General features: G+C 43.6%; 1 protein-coding gene across 1 annotated transcript; it reads right to left on the reverse strand.

Moving 5' to 3' along the window:
• Window positions 1–10,062: 10,062 nt before the first annotated feature.
• On the reverse strand, window positions 10,063–13,920 carry LOC112560629 (mastermind-like domain-containing protein 1). Its single transcript, XM_025232574.1, is given in 3 exon segments — window positions 10,063–12,541; window positions 12,544–13,471; window positions 13,592–13,920. Coding segments are annotated over 2 exon segments (1,488 nt in total). The 5' UTR covers window positions 12,716–13,471; window positions 13,592–13,920; the 3' UTR covers window positions 10,063–11,225.
• Window positions 13,921–23,203: the final 9,283 nt, after the last annotated feature.

The raw sequence follows: 23,203 nt of genomic DNA on the forward strand, positions 1-23,203 counted from the left end.
CACGACACAATGTAGCGCCACGCCGGAGATACACCCGCCATTATTGTTGTCTCCACCCGCCATCATTGTTGTCCCCACCCGCCACACAATGGGACCCCACCACGACACCCGATGGCTGCACGGAGCGGGACTGCACAACGACAATGAGGCTGTCAACGGGGAGCGGGCAAAGATGGGGGATGACCATCACGTAAGCAGCAGTACTTTTTTCTTCTCTTGCCTGAACTACATGTATATGGACTTGGAGACAGACTTACAGCCAGCTGAGGTCCAGGTGCATACCCTTACCTTTACCCTTACCCAACACCTCTTCTTCTTTTCCGAGTCATTTATTCTCGTTCTTTCTCCTGCTCTGTGTTTCGAGCTCAGTTCCTCCTCTGTCCCATCCACTTATTTATTTCTCTCTCTCTCTCTTTTCTTTCTCCCTTTCTGTTTCTTATTTACTTATTCGTTTCATCTCTTATTTTCTCTCTGTTTGTCTCTCCCTTCTCCTTCCACTCACCCACCCCCCACATACACACCTCAGTTTACTTTTTTTTCTTAAAACTAATCATTGTGCCTTTTTGCTTCTGTGTGTGTGAAGAGAGAGAGTGTGTGGATCTCCCTCCACTATTCGCTCACCCTTTCCCCCTCTCTCTCACACACACACACACAGATAGATGTACCCCACAAGCTTTTAAGAAGCCCAAAGGAAGGCATGAATATTTAATAGCAGAAGCCAGCGGCCCTTAATACCAGCGCTTAAAAAGACCAATGCACCGCAGGTATGGGTTGTCACCTCTTGAGGGACAGGGCTACACCTTGCATCATTATTCATACAATTTTCCGTGCGGGGTCCAAGCAAAATAACAGAAGGAAAGGCTTTCACGGGGAAAATACTGAGTCCCATGCAGTTGTGTCTGGGGTGCCACAGCTGCCATACACTGTAGCAAAACGGTCACGGAGACGACACCTTCCATCAAAACACAAAACACACAAACCCTCGGAGTAGTTTGGGGAAGGTAAGGCAGTGAGGGAGAGGAGTCGGGTACCGTTCTTACACTAAAAATTGTCCCAGACAGAAGATCACAGAACTAGCTTTACCGTCATCATGAGAAATGGAAACAGGGTGGCACCTGACTGCACACAGATGCGTCACACGCATTCACGCAAACAAAAAAGAAAATAATCATACATCTGGTAGCTAAGCATCATACTTAAAGTACCAGTTATCCTGTTTCAAAATGTTGTATGCGAAGTATTTTGGGACATAACCATTGTGTTGATATTTACTTGTCCATCACTTCATTGTATCTTCCCTCTTTGCCTTTCTCAGGATTTGGTAACAGATGATATTGTTGTTGCTGCTGCTGCTGCTGCTGCTGCTGCTGCTGCTGCTGCTGCTGCTGCTGCTGCTGTTGTTGTTGATCTTTATGTTGTTGTTGTTGTAAAGAACAGTAAACCATAACGATCAGGCTACCAAATGTTTACGAGTCCTGCTGCTGCTCCTCGTCAGCGCCCTTGTTGTGTCACGTGACCTGATGTTTTACACGCTCCAAGAACGGCCTTTTTGCGTCCTTCTGCGTTTGCGCAGCGCTGCAAGTAAACAAAACAAATTACTTTTTTGTGATCCGCACTGCAGGTAGCGGAAGCTGCCCTTCAGAAAAGAGCGCAGATGCTGCGACAGGGTTGTGGAGGGGCGCTGATGACAGTCTGCAGGAAGGTGGCACTGGGAGCAAAGCCGTTCACAGGTGGAAGAATTTCATTCACAGCGCTCCATGGCAACAGAGCAGTCCTGCATGCTTGTGTGCGAGTGTGTTTCGTTGCTGTGTTTGTATACAAGCCGAGAGATGTATTTTTAGCTAAAGGAATGCTGGTTAGCGACTGCCATACCCTGGCTGTAAATACAATCTGTAAATTCAGTAAAGACTGTAAATATATTTATTGCGTAATATGTTGAAGTTATTTTTAGAAACCAATACAGTTGATAATAGTCTTTTAACGCCAAATAGTCTTAATCAAATTAATACTAGACGATTATACAGCCTTTTTAGCTACAGAAGACATTGTCAATAATAATAAAATTAGCTAATATAGCTCTTTCTCTCATCCGTGTTCATGGAATGTCAGGGTTGTTGTCTGATTATTATGACATTCCTTTACTTACATGAAGATGGGTCACAGTTTAGGTTTACAGATCATACAGTCATTTGTCAAAGCAAAATAAATCGAGTAATAATCAAAACGTGGGCTAAATTCCTCAGGAGATTGCTGCTATCCATCTGATCACATTTCACCAGAGATAAACTGCATTAAAATGTAGACACACAATGTTTATCAATGATGTAAGGTCCATCGCAGGGAGGACAAACAAAGAAACTGTCATGGCGTCAGTTAAAAAAGACTGCCCAAGGAAAGTTGCAATCAGAAGACGAAAAACAAAAGTTCATAGGCAAGTGCAAGTCCACACAACACTGAGGACGCCACCTAATTATTGTCTTCATAAAGTAGTCATCTGTGATTTATTTATAAAAACAAATACCTCTATTCTAATATTTTAGGACTATAGATACTTCTCGAAAACTGATTGAAGTCTCAGGAAACAACGATAACTTATTTAACAGCAACTCGAAGGGTAGGATGCGACCTTGTAACAGGAATAATAAACCCGTTGTGTCAGCGGCACTCCTGGTCAGAAATAAAACAACCATTAGCATGCAACGCCCTGAAGCTCGTAAACATTGATGTCTTATTTTATGGTCTGAATATAGGCTGAAATAGAACTAGACTGCTTTGTTTTACAGGACAGCTCACATTTTCTGGCGAGGGAGAGAGCTTCTACTTTGTTTTTGGTTTTTTTTTAAAGTGTTGACAAATTATTTTGGTGTGGAATTTAAAATCTTCTCTTTTCTTTCTTTCTATTAGTAGGAGTAGTAACTCTTTTCGAGATAGGAAAAAAACATTAACAGACGGTGTTTCTGAGAAGAAAAAAAAAACGAAAGTAGTTTATTTGAACACCGATATTTTGTACTTAAGCAAACAGCATGCACTTTAGCGTATGTAGATAGAGTCGAGTAGACGGAGAGAAACTTCAAAGAGAGATTAATTGTGTCTGTTTATGTATGTAGCATGGATGCATGATGTCGCCCGTAAGGATTTGCATTTCCTGAGAATAAATTAAACAATAACACCGATTTCTCGTATTGCCCAAGGAGTTGTGTCTTGTTCGAATGAGAATGTTCCAGGTGTCCCTAGCAATCACCAGCTTGCTAAAGGATGGTGGATGCTGGCGGTTATTGGTGCAGAGGCTACATCGCCTGTCCCCTCCATTAAGAATCGTGTCCCCGAGGTTCGCATCTCGACTCCGACATGACACCTGTTTACAGGCCTCTGGTTTTCTGTATCCTGTTTGTATTATACTTTGCGTTGTGTGAACATTCGTGTATATGTTTGTTGCCTACCCTGAAAATGTACTATATAAATGTTGGCTGTAACAGTATAACTAGCCTTGTGGGGAAGGAATCATAACCAATGAAACATTATTTTTAAATAAGTAGGTTTCATTTATTGTGAAATACTCTTTGATCAGGCAAATGTATCATTAGCATTGGATCCATTTTTCAATGACATCAGTAGCTTTGGTCGATTTACGCATGTTTTTCTTTTAAAATTAATGATTTTTAAATTAACAAACAAATGAAGGTGTTATGCTTTGTGAAGGCCATCAACTTCAAGCCTCACTTCCTGTTTGACCTGTTCCGGGTTAGTCGTGTCTTAACCTGTCGATCCTTCCCGGTTCAGGAGGATCGACGATTAACGTCAATCCCATTGTCGTCTGCCCCGTGCATGAGCCGTGCACCGGTGCAGATGTTGTGTGGGACAACGGCACCTCCGTCAGTGGAACGCGACAGCGGGACTCAGATGGCGCTCCTCGTGACAAGAGGTCAAAGCCGCTGGACACCGCCCCGTTGCCCTCTCCTCCGTAACTGCACGAATGGGACAGGGGGGAAACAATGAAGGAAGGGTGGGAGGAGTGGGAGGAGTGGGAGGCGAGGAGCAGGCGCGTGCGTGCCACGCGACATAGTGCCTGTAGATAAGCGGCTGCTTTGATTGCTGTTGCGCGGGAGTTAAATCTAATGGAGGCCATTTGCACCTGTTTCTGAAGTGAGCGTTCATAAACAGACACACCTGTGGAAGTACATTTGGCAAAGTTTTATTTTTATTAGAAACCAACTTGCAAAGCTGGGGATCGGCTCCTCTGTTGGAATGTGGCGATAATCTTGAGATGATTAGAAGACCTTTCATAATTCCGCTATTATTATTATTATTATTATTATTATTATTATTATTATTATTATTATTATTATTATTATTATTATTATTATTATTATTACGATGACACTGTAGCTGTGTCTGGCATCACAGTACTCGTGTTACTGTACTGCTGTTATCTGTCATAGTCGTCTGGAACCTGAATAAAATTTGTGGATACATGTACACTCACATACATGCACACGCAGCAGGACTCAACACACATATTAAATCTTCTCGCATACACAGGCAGACAAACGTGTTCAGTTGCACGGACGAACAAGGTTAGACAGTTCTGGGAAAGAAAAGAAAAAAAAAAAAGAAGAAAAGGAACAGACATGGACAATGGCAGAGGTGAGAACTGAAGGGAAAATGTCATTTTGATGTGTAGTAAATCCAGACCTGAATAATCTCTTTGCCATTCATCTCGACAAAAGAAGATGATATCGTTTTAATATCCATCAATACTGATATATGTGTATAATCTATGTATGAGCAAGCAATGCTATCTCAATGTGCTGAATACGCACCCGAGTAAAGATCGGTAACAACATTCGGGTCACAATGGAAGCCGACTATTCACAGACATGATAATCTCACCAACTTACAGCTTTATTCCTTCCTTACTTTAGCTGGTTGGTTAGTGGCTTGACAGGTAAGTGCTTCCGCCTACAGGCAATCTCGCTAAGAGGGAAAGGTCAGGAGTACTCGAAGAAAACCTCCGACGTCTACCCTTTTAACACGTGTTACATACAGGGACCCTCACAAGACAAACTAAGAACCTTTAAGTTCTCACTGACAAACGAGGTTTTTCTTTAACCGCTGTGCTACCGGGAGCCCCCTAATATTTATCATCAGGTCTGTGTTTATTTTACCTGTTTATCCAGGTTCCCCAACTACCTTTCGCTCGACGTCAACAAATCTGAACCAGTAGACAAGCTACCCACACACAGTAGACAAGCTACCCACACACAGTAGACAATGTACCCACTACCTCAAGCTGACGGACCAAGTCATCGTCAGCGCTGACGATGACGATGTTACTGTCAAGGTCAGGGTGTGACTGTTGTGTATAACGACTGAAAGAAGTCTCTTTGTCCACAGGGGCGCGGTCCGTCGTCCACCTGCTTGACTTTGATGACCTGCCAACACCTACCCCAGGCTCCTTTGTCCTTTGCCGGTGAGTGAGACTTTACCTGCGAGACTATTAAACCTGGTCTGGGAGAGCGAACCTTCGCGACGGGCTAGTCAACACCAAGGGTCGAGATGAGGCTTAGTGGCCAGGCTCAACTTAGTACTACGATGACGTAACTTCCGGATCCGTCGATGGCAAGCCCGACAGGTTCTTTCTCCACTGTTTACTCCGCGGTCTCGGATCATTAATTCTCTTCCATAAGGTCGGAGGGGAAAGAGTGGGTGGGAGGGGAGAGAGAGAGAGAGCTGTATGAAGGTTATTTATACATTGTTTACGTCATCCACCGGTACCTTTTCACGGGTGGTTCTTCGACCAGCGCGACGGTAAACACGGGTAGGTCAGGCGTTTGAAAACTCGCTGAACTGATTTCACAGTTTGGTGTTGGCCTCTTCGCCTGAGTAATTTGCCGCCGTGGTAAGCACAGTCGATACACAGGGGACGGTGGGAACAACAGTGAAAGGTGTGGGGGAGCAATAAGACATGGAGTCGTCTCTCAGCCCACCTGACTCAATCAAATTACTCAGAAGTAACTCAACCAATTCGGCGAGGAGGTTGGGCTAGGAGGAAGACGATGATGAGGGACAAAAGAAGATTACAAGAGCGAAGAAAGAAGCATCGAAGGAATCGATCTGAAAGTATAATCATTTCGTTCTTTAATTTAGGTAACAGGTAGAGGAAGCCTGTGCCTTCTCCACTCCCCTCCTCCACAAACACACACAGACAGTCCACACGCGCAAAAGGGTGCAGTGCTCACTCATCCAAACTAACTAAATAACAATGCAACGAAGAAGAAAAAAAAGAACAAAGCTCGTAACACCTACGTATGCCACGAAAAGACACTGCATATTTCATTTTCGTACCAATTGTTCTGTTAACAACGAAAGTGTTGTGACAGAGAAAGAACGAAAGAAAAAAGAAAAAAAATGAGAAAGAGTAAAATGAAACAAGAAAGACAGAAAAAGCATTCGTTCGAGTCCTTTCCTTCTCATACGCTTGTAGACATTCACTTATTACTCTTGTACCCATGTGACAGGCTTTAATTAAATCTTCTGGGACCAGCGGTCTTTGTGCTCGAATCATCTCGAGAAACCTGTCAGGTATTCAGCAAACCCCCGGGTCCACAGCTCGTGACAGGCGGCGCGACTTTTCACAAGTCCCGCGTCAAAAGGACCGCTGGAACAGGTGCAATTGTTATGCCAAGGTAGAGAACTGCTTTTCGATGACTAAATCAGCTGCCTTTTTCTCGGGGGCCAACGGCGAGGACAGGGGTGGTGGTGGTGGTGGTAGGGAGAGGTTTGTCTTTTGAGAAAACTGAAAGGTTCACTGGGCTGCACGGCAGTCGACGTTTTCCTGAGACAGGTTGGTGCAACTCGGAGGTCGAACACGGAGCTGAGAATCAACTGGGCAGTGCACCTGTCATGACACTGGGCAGTCTACCTGTCATGACACTGGGCAGTCTACCTGTCATGACACTGGGCAGTCTACCTGTCATGACACTGGGCAGTCTACCTGTCATGACACTGGGCAGTCTACCTGTCATGACACTCAATACATCATTCATCGTCTGTGCTGCAGCCTGTCTGTGTTTTTGTTTCTCCGTCTGTCCGTTCGCCAGTACGTTTGTACATCTGTTTCTTATCATTATGTTCTGGAACATGGTGTTTGCTTCTGCCTTTCTGACTTAAGTACCTTAGTGATTGATTAGCCTATCTGTTTGTCAGGTTTTTTTTTTTAAATCTATCCTTTATTCATGTAGTGCTTTATACGTTGTTGTTGATTTTAGAAGGAAAAGTGCTTCCACCTAAAGGCGATTTCGCACTGAGGTAGTATTTCATTCTGTTCTTCGGAGGTTCATAAGAAAGAACCACTTAGCTCATTCTGACACCTCTCTCACACCTGAGTCTTCTCCAATGCCTAAAGCAAGGCTATAATCAATCTAGAAAATGATGGAGAGAAAAACCACATATAGAGGTGTTGGTCATGTGACTCACTTGGGATGCTGATGTCATGACAAAGCTTCAGTTTTTTTGTTGTTTTTTTTTTATCCGCTCTAAAATAAATTACGGGTGCATTTTATTTGATTCCGTTCGTCCATTTTACTGAACATTTATTAACCTCATCCACAAGAATGCCTTGAACGACTCTGCCTTAGTGTTCTCCGTCCCCAAACCTGCGGTCTGCCCCAGATGAAACTCCACCACGACTCCGTCAAGAGGTCTTGTTTTGAACTCTTATCTTAAACTTTGTTTGCTTCAAGAAAACCGTGCTTAAACTCCGTATTTCATCCCAGCTATCTCACAACTTTCAAACAAACCGACAAAGCTTCTTCCGCACGTCTTCGTCTTCCACACTATCTCAAACACTCCAGCATCAGCACCGACCTCGTTTGTTACCGTCCACTTATCATCTCAGTGTCCCCTTGGCAACTTTTCATCTTATCTTACAAGAAGTCAACGACCCAAAGACTCTACAGCCCCTAGAAAATGTTGAAAACTGTACACAGAACAACTAGCGCCTTGTCCCCGTCCCGAGTCTTTTCTCTGATGACTCAAACTCGGAAAAATCTGCATCTTCTGCTATATATCTCAAAACTCATAATAAACCCTTTGCCAAACCCAATAAACATTCGTCTTAACGGCAGAAGTATAAGCCGTTCTTATGACATTACAGATGTCTGTGTGTGTTTGTGTGTGTGTTCTTAATGGGCTTACAAATTTTTCTTATCGCTTTCTCATACAGAAAAAAGATTCTCCACGTTGCCCTCCACCAAACACTGTGTTGACTGTCCAGCATGTCCTGCTAGACTGTACAGAACTGAGTCGAGTGACAGATGATTTCTATTGAGCTACCTCATTACATAGCCTGTTTCGACAGTTTCCGCCATCTACCAACCTACACCATGTTTGAAAAAAAAAAATTGAGCAATCTCAACCTTCACATCAAACAAAGATACAGAGATGAAGACCTTCATCAAGGCTTTGCAAGCCCTAGTCACAGGACAGCCACAATCACCTGTCCAGTTGAGATCAGGCGACATTTTTTCTCGGGGCAGGTCACAACAGACTGAAGCACCACCTGTGCTGGAAGTTATAACTGCTGTCATCCTCAGGGTACTCCTGTGGAAGATACAGAGTAAACGACGGAGCACATCTTCTGCTCTGTAGAACCTGAGGGTGGATGTCTGGCCGTTGCTAGCGCCCCTCTTCACCGTTGAAAGAACCTGTCGACGGTTTGCAGATGACTGCCAGTTTTGTTTCGAAAGCTGGCTTTTTAAATTACAATAAACATCTGAAGAATCTACCTTTCAGGCTCTGATGTAACCCACTAACGCCATCCTTGAAAATTCAAATCATTTCCCATCCCATTATCCATTCATCGTTTTATAATACACTATAGATTCCAGGACTGAACGCTACCCCAGTTATAAGATAACAACACATTTTGCCAAAGTAAGCATAACTAAGTTACTCGACTTCACTTTGCATGCTAATCTCTGTGTGCTATACCAACCTGTCATTAAGAGAAAGAAAGGCAGAGAAGAATTACGAGGAGGAGGATGCCAGCTGCTAATTTCCAAGTGTCCCACAGTATTTTTGTGTATATATGTATACGTGTAAATGGTACGTGTATATATATATATGAGAGAGACATTGTTCTACGTTTTTTCTCACTTACGGCACCCAGACGTAATGACGTACTACCACGTGACTAGTATTGCCTCACGTAAGTACTCGTCATGACGTCAGTAAGCTAATCCATTGCTTCACTTGAGACATTTTAATGAAACAACTCCTTTTATGGTTTACACTAGACACAAATAACAACCTGATGTTATTTTTAGTATTGCTGTGTCAACAAACACGTCACGCTCTTCAGATGCTATTCACGTTTCTTATTAAATATGAAGCGAGCGTGGATAAGGGCTTGCATTTATTCATTCGCGACCTAATATTTTCTTCACAACAAGAAAACTCTCAAAAGGTCCTGTTATTAATTTATTGCCATCGACGAACGGTGCGCATGGGGCGGATCAGAAAATAAGAAATAGAAATTAGAAATTTTTTTGTATGTAAACATTTCAGCGCCCGAACGCATGAATGTGGCGTACACTTGCGCAGTAAAATGTAGTCCCCATATATTAAATTTTACTTAAGAGGGCTTTCACCAAGATTCGCGTCAGAGTATCTGATAATGGGAAATATGACAACCTCAGACTGGCATCAGACTAAAATTTCTGAATATTTTGCTGTTTTTAGTTTGCGCCTCAAAATCACAAAAACAAAAGCTAGTGAAAAAAAATTCCTATCAGATGAAAATTTTTTAACATTTCTTAAATGAAAATTGATTTAATAAACGACAGCAACAGCACGTCTAGAGGGACCTGACTGAAGTTTACCTGCCTGAACCTGAACGCAGGTAGATTGCATGCCGCCTGCTGACGTCACTAACTGGAAAACGAGTGTGTGGTAAAGATGGACCAAAAAAAAAATTGAATGAACAATCCACAGAACCCAGCAGTATACTGTCTGAAGGCAGGCTGTACGCTCACAATGAGAATAAACACAATAAATAACAAATGACTTATGCGCATGTTTCTTTGACAACACAAGCAGACACTAATGGTCCTTTCATCAAAGTGACAGGCTCTCTGTCTGGAGCACACAATCCCCAGACAGAAATGCCGTATGATATGTAAATTACTTTTGTGGAAGTTAATAATAACAATTACAGATTTACGAACACGCAGTCAATACATTTTTATATTTATCCATGAATCCAGTGTGTATAAAATTCGTGGTTGCCCTGTGTTAACTACCACTGGAATAAAACTTCGCCAGCGAAACTCTAGTGTAGTCAACATCGCCAACACAGGTAGTGTCGTGTATAATAATCTGGGATACAAAATAAAAGTCCTGCCCTACACAGTAGCTGTAAAGAAGAGGGGTGGGTGCTGAAACAGCAGGAAAACCTCTTCTCGCCGCCACCCCGTACCCCGCGAAATGGGAGGAAGAATAATATATAAGCTTGCGCGTGTTCGTTTATTCATAAGTTTCATAGTGTGGAATTTGCATTTCATCACGATGAGCTCATAAAAGTTGCTTTGTAGGACAACTGTGGCATATCCTTCTCTCTCACTACGGCCTTGGCCACTCAAATGGAACTTCAGTTACGCAAACACTTTTTTCTTCCACCTTCTCCATCTTCTGTATTCTCGCAATGTTTATATGGAGGACGCGATGGCGGAAATTATAACAGAAAGTCATTAAAAGTTTTAAATATTGTGTGACACTTAAAAAATGTCTAGTCGCTTTTATAATTTCTAAAAGTAAAGCCACTTCCATGCTGATTAACTCTCACTGATAACGAATCCCGGGAAATGTCACTCACAGTGTTTGTAACTGAGCTGTCAATCAGTGATTGATAATTAAACATTAATTTGAATTTTGCATTGGTATAACTGTACTTCTTTAACAGAATTTATTGAAATGAGCACTTACAAAGTAGTTTTTCCTCCATGAATGTATACGAGATAATCGTGGGCTGCGTTAGTCATCAACAACAAACGATGAGGTCTTGAGTTTAAGGGAAAAAAAGTTTTTTTTCTCCAGAATGAGAAACTTTTTGATCCCATATGACAAACACGAAGAGATTCACTTATGTCAGTCTTTCAGAAGCTGAGCTGTCGTGGGTGAAATGGTTCTTCATCACATGCACTAAAGTAAATACTTGTTGTCTTGTTTCAACTCATATACGGAAAGAAGGAATCAGGTTGTAAACTCTGCCAGCTTCCAAAGTCGCCATTGTTGTAGCCTTGACCCGACTCGCCGGAAGGAAAGATCTGCGGGAAGGTCAGCAGCTCGTGAGTCTCCGCGAAGCCTTGATGTTGTTGTTGCAGGTGCTGGTGGGGTTGTTGCGGGAGTTCGTGAAAATATGCTGTGGTCGGAGTCACGAAGTCACCCCTGAAAATAAGATCAGCGGGAATGTTTGCGTCCTGTGAAGACAGTTTATAGTGTTCCTGCTGTTGTTGTTTCTGTTGATGTCGCTGCTGATGCTGAACTGGCTGTGAGGGTAGCGTCTGCAGTGTTTGTTGTGGCTGATGGAGGAGTGGCTGGTCCGCTGGATGTCTCTCTGGCTGTAACTGAGCAACGTGTGAAAGTCTCTCCGGCTGTTGATGATGATGTGGCTGCATGGAATGATGCTGCTGGTGATGCTGTTGTTGTTGAAGGAAGTACCCTCCTCCAGGGTCCAGATGCCTCCCTGTCACACCTTCTTCCAAGCTGGGAGTCATGTAAGTCCCGAAGGACGAACCGAGGGACCCGGCGGGTAGGCACGGTGACCAGGAGGGACTCCGGCTCTGGGTTGAGGACGGGCGTGGTGACGAGGTGCAGTAGGCGTCGGAGGAGTCGGAGAAAGACCTGGGGCTGGATGTGCCCACGCTGCCGTCACAGGGAGTGTGGTTGGAGTCTCTCCCTTGCTGCCAGCGCCCTGAAAGCAGCTCGCTCAGGTCAGCCTGACCCAGGATGGACTCCAGGGTGTCTGTGGGTAACGCTGAGAAAGGAACCGAGCATCTGCCAGTGTCCAAGTACGGAGAAGTGTGATGCGGTGTCTTCTGCAGCTGTGTAGGGTCCCTCACCTCGCGCACGCTACCTCCAACAACATCACCAGTGTCAGACGACAGCATGACGCCGATACGGTCAGGCACGTCGCTGGCTCTGAGCCCGGGCTCCACGAAGAAAGATGGCGGCAGGTTGCGGCAGCGGAGGGGCGCCTTGGGGCTTAGGGTCGACTTGCCGACAGGGGTGTGCAGCAGTTACTGTCAAGACTCTGTCTTGGGGTCGAAGAGGGCTTGCAGGGACTTGATCTGAAGACCCACCTGCGAAGTCATCTTGCGAGCGCATCGGAGGTTGCTGCAACCAGCCGCAGGCTCTCCACCACCGCCTCCGCTGGATCCCTCTCCCCTCGGCGAATCCCCACTACGTTTGCCGGACTGGCTACCGCAGCGCTTGAGTTGCTTCTGCAGGTACTTACGATGGTTGACCTTGCGCTTGCTCTTGGAGGTCTGTCGAGGGCTAGTTTGATGTTGCTGGAAGCCATGTCGATGAATTGCAGGAGGTTGATGGTGTCGTCGTTTTGTTGTTGTTGCTGATGTGGTGCTGAGGCTTGCTGACTGCGGTGCTGAGATCGATCCAAGGCTAAGCCTGGCAGAACCACGGAAGGCTGAGCTATCATCGTTGTCATCGCAACAGAACGTGAAGTCCAGAAGACGTCGGCTTTACGACTGTCACAACCGGGTCGTCACAACATTTGCAGCGCTTGTCCAGATTGATGTTGCTGTTGATGTTGTCGATGTCAAGGGTCCACAATTACATCCACCGTTACATTTTGCACCTGAAACGCTTTTCACCCCTGAGACAAGCTCAGCATGATTACACACCAACATGCAAAGGAAAAAATGCACCCCGAAGAGCAAGCTCACGTCAATTAAACCAATCTCGTCGGCGCCGGCACAGACCTTTCCCTATCTTCCCTGGCATGAGACCCGCTAATGATGACGTCAAGGCACCGCAGCTAATGTCCGTAAGCAGGCGGAAAATTCCCCCTGGCGACACCCCAATGTCGTCCCACGCTGCGCCGCAAGATGCAAGAGCGCTGTGAGGTCCCGGCGTGCTACTCGATCGCGAGAGACGAGGTCACGACCCCGGGACTTGTGTGCGAGGTGCGGCCGGGTGGCTGGAGTAGAGCACGCTGATCATCCCGCGCGGCCTCTTTGACAGCGACCGCACGACACCTGGCCTTCACGCTGCGATCAAAAGGACTGACTGCTGGCAAGCGTCAGACGCTCTCACCTGTAGCCAGCGTTTGGGTACAGAAAGGGAAGACTCCGGTCAGACGTCCTCCTTGTCGCTGGACCTTCCGTTGCCTCCCGTTCTTCGATGGATACTGGGGTGGTGGTGATGGCTTCTGAGAAGGGTCACTCCAGTGCTCCTGAAACTCACCCAAACCGGGTACATGAAAATGACAGACGACAAAATGTCTGCAGGTCTCCCCACCTTCTTCTTCACGCTCACACAAGAGAAAGGACAAACGTATTCGAGAGTTTCTTACCTTCTTCCGTGTGCGTGTACACCGCCAGACGGCGCTGGTGAGTTTGTAGTTTGGTGGCTTTCAAGCGATGACAACACTGCACACACGCACGCGCACACGTACGCATGAACAGGTGAGCTGGCGAATGGTGTGGATGGCAGCCAAGCGCTGTAGACGGTCCGTTGACGCAGGGGGTCCTCCCCCACAGCCCGCTGGCGACACTCAAAAGGAAGAGGGCTGGCGGCCTTTAATATGACGCGGTGTCGCAGGGGCGGGGCAAGTCACGGTTTGTCAACAGCCGATGGGTGGTCGCGACTGGTGTTAGTGGGAGGGGACAGGCAAGCGAAAGGCAAAGGAGCGATTGAGGGTGTGGGTGTTGGGGTTGGGAGTGGATAGAAACAGCGAAGTCGAAAGGAAGAGGGAATTAGAGTGGGGGTGGGGTGGAATGTGGAGCTGGAGGAGTAGGGGTGGGGTGTGAACGAAGATCTGGACGGTCCAATCTGATGATGGCCCCTCCCAGCCGACTGACTGATTGACTTTCCGACTCAAGTGCATAAACATGACCTTGATCCAGGCAATAGACTGATGGCTGGAATTAGTGTAATTTTAAGTGACAAGCTCGATGATCATGTGCCAAAAAGAAGGAGAGCAAAAATATATACCCTGGCTATTCCGTTCTCTTTGTCATCATTTTATTACCATATTAAAATGTCAGCATGAGAGAAAGAAAAAAAATTGAAATCAGAAAAGGTTTAGTTTTCTTCTCCATCCATCCATTAGTATTTTATCTCGTTCCTTTTGTCATGGTCAGGTACATACACACACGAACAGTGCCACGCATCATATCAAAATATTCATATGAATACATGTAAATAATGAAATATCAAATGCGCTGTTATGATTTATACTATCGACGTAATGATTGGTTAGGTGATTACAAAATATTTAGTCATTATCCTACGAAAGACCCATATATTATTAAGACAAACAAAGGCACCAATGAAATTCTATGGCACGTACGCCTGAGCACACACCACATATACTTCAGGGTGTGTGTGTGTTTTCTGAATTCAATGTTCTCTCAGTGATGCCATTAATGTTTCTCCACCTCCCTTCCCTCACACCGCGCGTGGCCGGGGTCTGACGCACTTTTGTGATGTAGCCCTGTATCTAACATTTACATCGTCGTCATTAGCATTATTTTACGACCTTTCATTGTAACAGTGTGCTTGCTTTGTGAATATTTTGGCTGCAAGACACACATCAACAGCTAACAAGTGTGCATTCAAACCTTGCTTTTGCTGGATTTGGTAGAATTATTGGGTAACGGGATTGTACTCAGGTACTAGCTCAAGCATATTCAGCAAGAGCTCATTTCTCTTTTTCTCTCTCTCATTTTTATTTTCTCAGTGTGTGAATGTATTTATAACCACGTGTGAGCCACAGACTACATACTTTCAATATTTTAATGCTTACCGACCCAATGTATTTTTGAATATTGATGACTTACCCCTTGATATGAACCCAATGGTGGTGTCAATAAATGATCAAAAGTCACTCAGTGTGTATGTGTGTGATATATAAATAAAAAAAAAGAGAAGGGGAAAAAACTGTATTTTAACAAATTTGAAATATAAATGCAGTGGACACTGACCACCGAAAGATCCAACCTCGTCTACACGTGTAGTCGGTCGCTGCGTTGGTATCAGACCATGTGATATTTCTTGATAATCATTTGCTATATAATGCTTTATAATCACCTTTCTTACCTTTCCTAGCTAGGTTCTGATTACATATGGGGACAACACGTGAAATTTACCTCAAACAGCAGGTTCGTGCCGCACACGAAATGTAAAGAACTGGACAGCATCACTAAACATCACGTGACCATCTGTAGCACTTGTTTGTAATTAATCTTACACGGCGAAGTGGCATTTCTCTCAATTAAACTGCTTCCTGCGGTTATAAAAAAAAGTAGGGTCTTACCAGCTTAAAAAAAAAAAAAAAAAAAAGCTGCAACTCGCTGTCCACCTCCCAAATGGCTTTGTTGACTAGCAGTAAGTGCGCCGTCACTCAGCAGGATGCAGCGCCAGGAAGGCGCTAGGGGAGAGAAGCGAGGTGTAGGGGGAGTGGTGAGCAGTAGGGTGGTGGTTGTGGCAAGATGAGGGGGATAGGAGTTTTGAACCCATCCCTACCGCGGCCAGGGGTCGGGGGATCTGGGGGAGGACGAACTGTAACGAATACTGCCAAGTGAGACTGGCCGGATTCAATGAAAAGGCTGCTTACGGCAATGTGGGTCAAAGGTTAGAGCTGGTAATGATTGTGATTGGCCAATAATGGAGGGGCTCGTGCTCAGCTTTGAAAAGAGAGCCGCAAGGCAACAGGTGGAGATGATGGACACCGGGGGGAAGGCCGGGCCCGCTTGTTGCTCCTCCTCCATCGTGTGGGTGCAGCCGTCACCTCATCGTCTCTCTTATTACCGGCTGCTTTTCATCTCACCTGTGAACCGACTGATTTTTTTTTAAATAAGGGGTCGAAAGCTTACAATACTTATATAATCTTTTTATAAAGAAAAATTAATAATTTCAGTGAATATATACAGGATATAAGGAGTGCATGGATAGAGGGATGAAAGAGATAAGACAGTTCTCTCCTCCTTTTGCTCTGAGAGACAGACCAATGCATCTTCGTTTTCTGTTCCCTATACAGCAACGGAATCTTATTAATGGCAAAGATTATAAAGGTACGATCTCATTTCTCTCTCCTCATTTTTCTTTCAATCAAAAGAAAGATTTGCCTGCCGGCCGGTAGGCTTACCTACACCCACGCCTTCTAAACTGTACACAGTCTCTCCTCACTGAAATGGAAAAAAAAAAAACTTTAACACCATCTTCGAAACAATTCAAATAAATATTAGACATGCACACAAAAGTCTACAAAGAAATAAATTTCCGTTCTAAACTGAAAATTTTCTTACACAACAGAGAGTAACAGCAACTGTTATGACATGCAGTTTGTTTATTTACACCCGGACAGACATTTCTTTACGAACACGGAGAAAAAGAAACAGGTATCTAAAAGACAATCGCGAAAAAGGACCTAACTGAAAAACAAATTTTTCTAGCAAATTTGCAAATGTATAGTAGGGGGAGGGTAGAGATTCATTCTTTTTTGGACATTGAAACGGATTTTCAGGGATAAATTTCCTCGTTGCCGGTGACCTGAAGAATGTTATATTCCCCATGTCATAAAGACAAACATCTCTCTGCTTGTTACCATGTTCTGTTATCAATAAACTTGACTGCAGTAACTCGTCGCTTTTCTCCTTTCTAGCCTCGTTTGACTAGACTGACCTGGTGACTATGTACCTGGTGTGGAGGTCCGGGGGCCACACAGCGGCAAAGTCTCAAGTGCACTCCAGTCTTCTTGTACCTCTCTCCTCCATGCTCTGAAGTACTTCCAGACCCTCGTCCACCTGTGCACTTCGAAGCTGGCTTTTGACCAGACCTGAGAGCAGCGGCAAACTGTGACCCACCCGAGACAAAAAGGCTTTTAACCCACAATGCTTCAGCTCGTGGAGCCTCAGCTTCCCTCAGGGTCCGCTCTTAGTGCCGTGAATGTCCTCACTCCATCACCTGGGCTTCAGACAGGTGTAGTCTTGTGTAAGGAAAGTCTTGAAATGTTCATGATCTTAACCATTGTAATAGGAATCACGTGGTGGATGACTTAATTTCGAATAAGTGGGCTTTTGATAAAATCTTGGAGACTGAGTGTTTTGTGTATGTGTGTGTGTGTGATATTTAGAGAGAGAGAGAGGGGGAGGGAGAGAGACTGTAACTATACAAGGGGTAGATGGTAAATAAGCGAGTCTTTAACCCTAATCAAATCTTCCAACGCACGTCCTGCGCCAAATACTTCATTGGTATGCCTGTCTTATAGGTGAAAATTCACGAGAATAAAGCCTGCTTCTTTTTAAATGTCTGACCACAACGCCAAGTCAGTGATGTACTCATCAGGTAATGTTTATGAACGAATCCAATCCAATACATCTTCAGGTTTCAGTCCATCTGAACGGCCGGCCATCTTTTCTACGAGCGAACGTACTTATTTGTGAGTGTGTTGTGTGTGCGTGACTATCAACACTTGTTTCTGTTCCTCGTCATACCGGGCTAGAGATCAAGCAGGTGCCTTCACCGTTTCTCATAGTATCGGGTGTCTCTTGTGTCCGAGCATCAGAAATCTCCAACTCCTAAGACCCACTTAACTTTTGGAGCTCAACCTTCAAATCCACAACTCTCGTGATCCTCGTGCAACACAACAAACGCACCGCCTCACTTTTCAGACTCTTGCGGTAGCTTATGAAAACGTGCCCGGCCTTTCCCCACCTGGGCGGCACCTTTGATCTCCCTGGCTGGACAACTCGTGCCCGAGCGACTGCTTGTTTTCATGATTATTTCAGCGCCGTTAAAGAGACGCCATCCGATTAAGACCAGGGCTCACTCACCTTTGAAGTCCTTGTTTTAATCTGTTTTCGGCTAAACGGGACCCTCTCTCGGCCCCTCGCACTTCCGCGTGTGGAGGTGAATACAAGAGAGTTGTGCTGCTTTTAAGCATCCTTAAGTTTGATGGAGGCGGAGAAAGCAGGGGAGAGACGGACTGAGAGCGTGCACGTGTGGGGTAGATGTAGTATAAGGAGGCCCTGAGGGCTTTTATTGCGTCTTTTGGGCCTCGCACCTCGACTGTCTCTGCTGGGGACCAAGAAGCTGGACCACACCACGCGGTACCAAAGGGCTGTGGTCCAGAAACAGTTGCATAACTCTACTTCTGTCATTGGCAGATAGCTAGGTACTCAAAGTCTCATAGCAAAATTTGACGATTTATTTATTTCATAGTCGTAAGTTTTAACATTTCTATATATATCATCATCATCTACCTACTACAATACCTACCGTGAAATTCAATTCATTTTCTTTGCTATGTTGAGTGACGGCCAATCTAAAGACTAAATAGTGACATGCACAGAAGACTAGAGAGTGAAAAAAGTAGGTTCAGATGTTTTCTTTTTTCCAATCTCTGAGTCTTCAGACACCAGTCTTTCCTCCCAAACATATTTTAGTTCTTGCCTATTAATTAATCTGCGCAGTTAGTTCCCAGCTTCCATCTTTCTCGTCAAGTTTCTGCTCCCACCTGTCCCAGGTGAGTTGCATGCACAGGATATCTACTCCTTTCAATTTTCTTGCACGAGTTTCTCTTTCTCAGTCTCTCAGGCTTTCTCAGTCTCTCTCCCTCTTCTTTCCATGCCTTGTGCGAGTTCAAAGAGGCTTTTATTAATCACTTTGGAGAAGATTTATGGAGAATGCTTCAAACTTTGAAAAGCACGACTCCTCCCCGAACCAGACCTTTAACCCCGATCTTCAACCTTCCTCACCCCTCAAGCTCCACACTGCCCCGAAGCCCTCTCGTTTCACGAAAGAAAAGTTGCATTATTTACCTCCCTATATACCCACACAGTGCAGCTGACATACGCTGCTTGTTTATTTATTTACTTGCTCGCACACTTGTTCACCGTTTATTTTTCTGTCTTTTGCTGAGGGCAACGGGGGCAAGGTATGCCCAATGAGCGTTTCAAGAAACTCTTTTCAATCTTAATTTTTCAACTGTCAGAAAACACATTGTTATTGTCACTTATTGTTACATCATAATTATCCTATAAATCTCTCGTTATGATTATTAATATTTACAAAACAGAGCAGGCACATGAAAGGGCGTGGTCTACATGTATTGACCTTAATATTAATAATTATAATTATAAATCCTTCAAATTAATTAATGCTACACAGTGGAGGAGTACAAATTCGTTAGAGTTAGTGGACATGGGAAAGATACAACACATGAGCTTTTTATTTCGATTTTTATTTCTTGTTTTCTTACTTTTCTTCTTTTTTCTTTTGTTTCCTAAGGTTTTTTCCTTCATTCTACTTTTAATTTTGTTTCCTTGTCTTTGTCTTGATTCATTTATTGATTTATTTTTACTGAGTGCCTATCTCATTTTTCTTCTTTAATTTTTTTCCGTTTTCTACCATTTTTGTTTTTCATTTTCTACCATTTTCTTATGCTCATCTTTTTTTTCGATTTTTATGACGAGTTGTGACTAAGCTCATTTTTCACTTTCGAGATCGAGGGGCTATAAGAGATAATTACAGGTTGTATGAGGAAGAGGAACGCAAGCGTCAGTGCCCGGATGTACGTAGAAACACATGTTCCTGCGTTCCTGAGTTCCTATGTCACTGTAGTCACTGACTGCTTGTAGCGATTAGTTTTAAGGTTTAGTCGTGATATAGCATGGATGTTGTAGTGGACAGCGCAGAGAAACGAGAACCAAATAAAAAAGACAAAAAACAAAACAATCTAAAAATTACGGAATATGAAATGAATGGAATTCAGTTATGAGATATGTTGGAATATCTTTAAGCCTAATCTGAAAGGTTTAAATTAAATATTTGTCGTCGAGCATTTTCCCTCAAAAAGTGGTATTGGTGAGAATCGATGGCATTCATAACAAAAATAAACAATAAGGTTCTAGAGAAAGAAACTTGGAGGAACACAAAAAAAAACTACTTTTTACAAACGTCTTTTGCTTCTGTGGAGCTTAAAATTATTTTGCTAGCAGGTTTGTGACTGATAACGAAGAATAAACATTCCTAAACAAAGAAGGAGATATTTCCGTTGGAGTTTTGTGTCCACAAACCGCGATAGTCGATAGGTGGACGTTGTCTTGAAAAGTGACAAGGTAAGTCAAGAATCAACGACATGTAAAAGTGTATATTTTAAAAAATGACAACAAGTAACAGCATACTTTAAATCCACATGTAACTGTTTCACCAAGAACCAACGATCGTACTGTAAGGGTCTGGTGAAGAAAAGTGTATCAACACACCAGTTGCGTGCTTCACTCCCTTCCCCCGATCTCCACTCTGGATGGTCCTTCACCAACACCCATCGGTAACCACCTACCATCAACTCCACCCGTATCTCCACCCCACTTTTATAAAAGACAATCGAAATAGAAGCTGACTTTGTTGTAGAGACTAAGTACCAAATATTCAAGTCACTCTCTCCCCGAAACCTCACCCTGCCTGAAAAAAACCTGATACTTGGCAGTTGATCCTGCTTTGTCACTGCTTCTAATCTATTATTTGTGTATTTATTCGCGGAGAAAGCGGCCAAGCTTGCTGGCCTTTGGGAAATAAAAAAAAAAAAACCGTGGTAAGAGGGGGTGAGTGTCGAAAGCAAAATGGAAAGGAAAATGCTACATGTTTGTGAATATTCACATTGCCTGCTCTCATTCACAATGGAACTACTCGTCTTTCTTTTGTTCGCGATTGAATAAATCTCATTGAGAAAGCGGGTAATATTCGTTCCAGAATTTTCCCGAAAAGAAGGTGTGGATGAGGTGGGGGGATGGGTGTGTGTTGGTAAATGGAAGTTTGCTTGCGTCGACTGTCAAAAGATATTTTGTCCGCAACTGAATATACAAAAACACTACTTACTGAAAGCAAGCAATGAAACGACGGCCAACGTTTTCACACAAAAATACCCGGCGTCGCTTAAACTGTAAAAGATTGGGGATAATACGAAACTTCAGTGAGTTGAAAAGAAAGGATTCGAGAGTTAACAGGTCCCAAGGCCACAGTAGAGCGTCAAAAGAAAAGGGAGGGGGAAACCTCCACTACAATATTGTTGTCCAAAACACCCGCCAGTTCTGAACCGGGTGTGAGTGAGAGAGAGAGTGAGAGAGAGTGTGTGAGTGAGTGAGAGAGAAGGGGAGTTGGGGGGTTTGCCAGGAAGGTGTCACGAGGTCGTCCTCAGCAGGCTGACGTGTATTCTAGTAAGATTATTTCCCCACCACCACCCCCAAGACAGTGTGGGCGAAAGAGTTCAGAGGCATTTGTTGATACCTGTATGTTCCTGCCGTCCTGGGAGGATTGCAAAACACCTGGCCTGTGTTCCCCCGCAGCCAGTAAATCAGTGAGAGATCAGCGGGTCTCAAAAAATGCCAAAGTGGTTAGATGGATCGCGAGGCCACAGATTAGTCAGACGTGAAAAGAATATGATTTAAAAAAAATAAACTATATAGAAAAGGAAATGTAAATATTTGGTAAATGATCAACAGACAGGACAAGGGGCATGCGACTGTGCTTACGGATCAAGTCTGCTATGCAATGAAGAGAATTTTTTTTAAACTGTAAACTGAAAAAGGAGTGGAAGCAGTGCACCCTTCCAAAATATCTAAATGATAGCCTGATTTAACCTGTGAAATTAATTTTTACATTATTTCCAGGCTCATAAGATGTAGCCCTGTGGTGACAAGTTCCCATGACATTGGCGCAGTCCTGCAATTGTCGAAACAAACGTGTTGTGATTTTTTTCTGAAAAAAAAGCTCGAGTGGATTGATGTAAATTGTGAGGTTTGAATCCTAGAAGGGTGCAGCCATTGAGCATTTTACTGACGAGAGCGATTCGCATGATTTCACATATCAGCAGAGTACTGTCATTCCTTCTAATTGAGAGTATTGGTATCTGTTTATAAACTTAATCATTTAATAAAAGGTTAAATTTTACCACTTTTTTAACCATCTCTTCCCAACTCTTTTTTGTGCTCACTATCCTGTCTTTCTCAGACAAGAGTGTCAGGTTATGTTTGAAATTTGCTTAAACTGCTTTTTTTTTAAATAATTGCTTGACAGTTAAAACGAATAATAGCTTGAGATGAGTATCTTCAAAACAATCATCAAATAAAGAAAAATAGATACAAAAAAGACAAAAAGAGAAGAAGAGAAAACAAGAGAAAAGAAGTCAGACATAAAAGAATACAGTAAGAAAAAAATCATGCGATTGTGTCTAACTTTAAAATTATTTTTAGAACCTGCTTTTCTTTTGGACAGACTTGTGACTTTATTTCGATGTCTGTGAATGGATAATAGATGTGCGGCGAGCTTTGATATTTTCTTTTTGCCTTTTATTATAATGTCAGTCAGTTCCAAGCCAGCGGGGTAGCTTCTAGACAACAAGTGTGGGAAGCCTGGTCGTCGAGAATCGAACGCACTTTTATTTTTTTTTATTTTTTTCTTTTTTTAAAAAAGACAAACTTAAAGACCTACTTTCCCTGCAAAGGAACTCACCACAGTTTAAAGGTAGATTTATACATAAACAGGGTGATTCCTACCCGTAATGCACCCAGGATGATCTCCTGATGATGCTAGTTTTTCATGTGTCAACAATATCATTAGTGGAATATACTGGCGATACTTTCAGTGCCGTCGTCATAACAATCCTCACTGAACAGAGTCAAAGTGTGTTGCTGAAACCTATCTACTACTGTTATTAAAATTTACTATAGTTTCTGCTATTATAGTTTATTATTGTACATTTACACTATAAAATAATGTGTTGCAAATATGAAACAGTTGAGTATTTGAACTGCTGCAAGTTCCATGCTGCCATGCCTTCCATCTCTGAACAGCATTCACCTGAGATACACCTTTACCTAGAGCTGCATCTGGATGAAAACAGGGAGAATGCAGCTTCTTGCGCAAAATGGATGGAAGGACATCAACATCTTTTTTCTTGCGT

This window comes from Pomacea canaliculata, linkage group LG3, assembly GCF_003073045.1.
Source record: "Pomacea canaliculata isolate SZHN2017 linkage group LG3, ASM307304v1, whole genome shotgun sequence".
Lineage (NCBI taxonomy): Eukaryota > Metazoa > Mollusca > Gastropoda > Architaenioglossa > Ampullariidae > Pomacea > Pomacea canaliculata.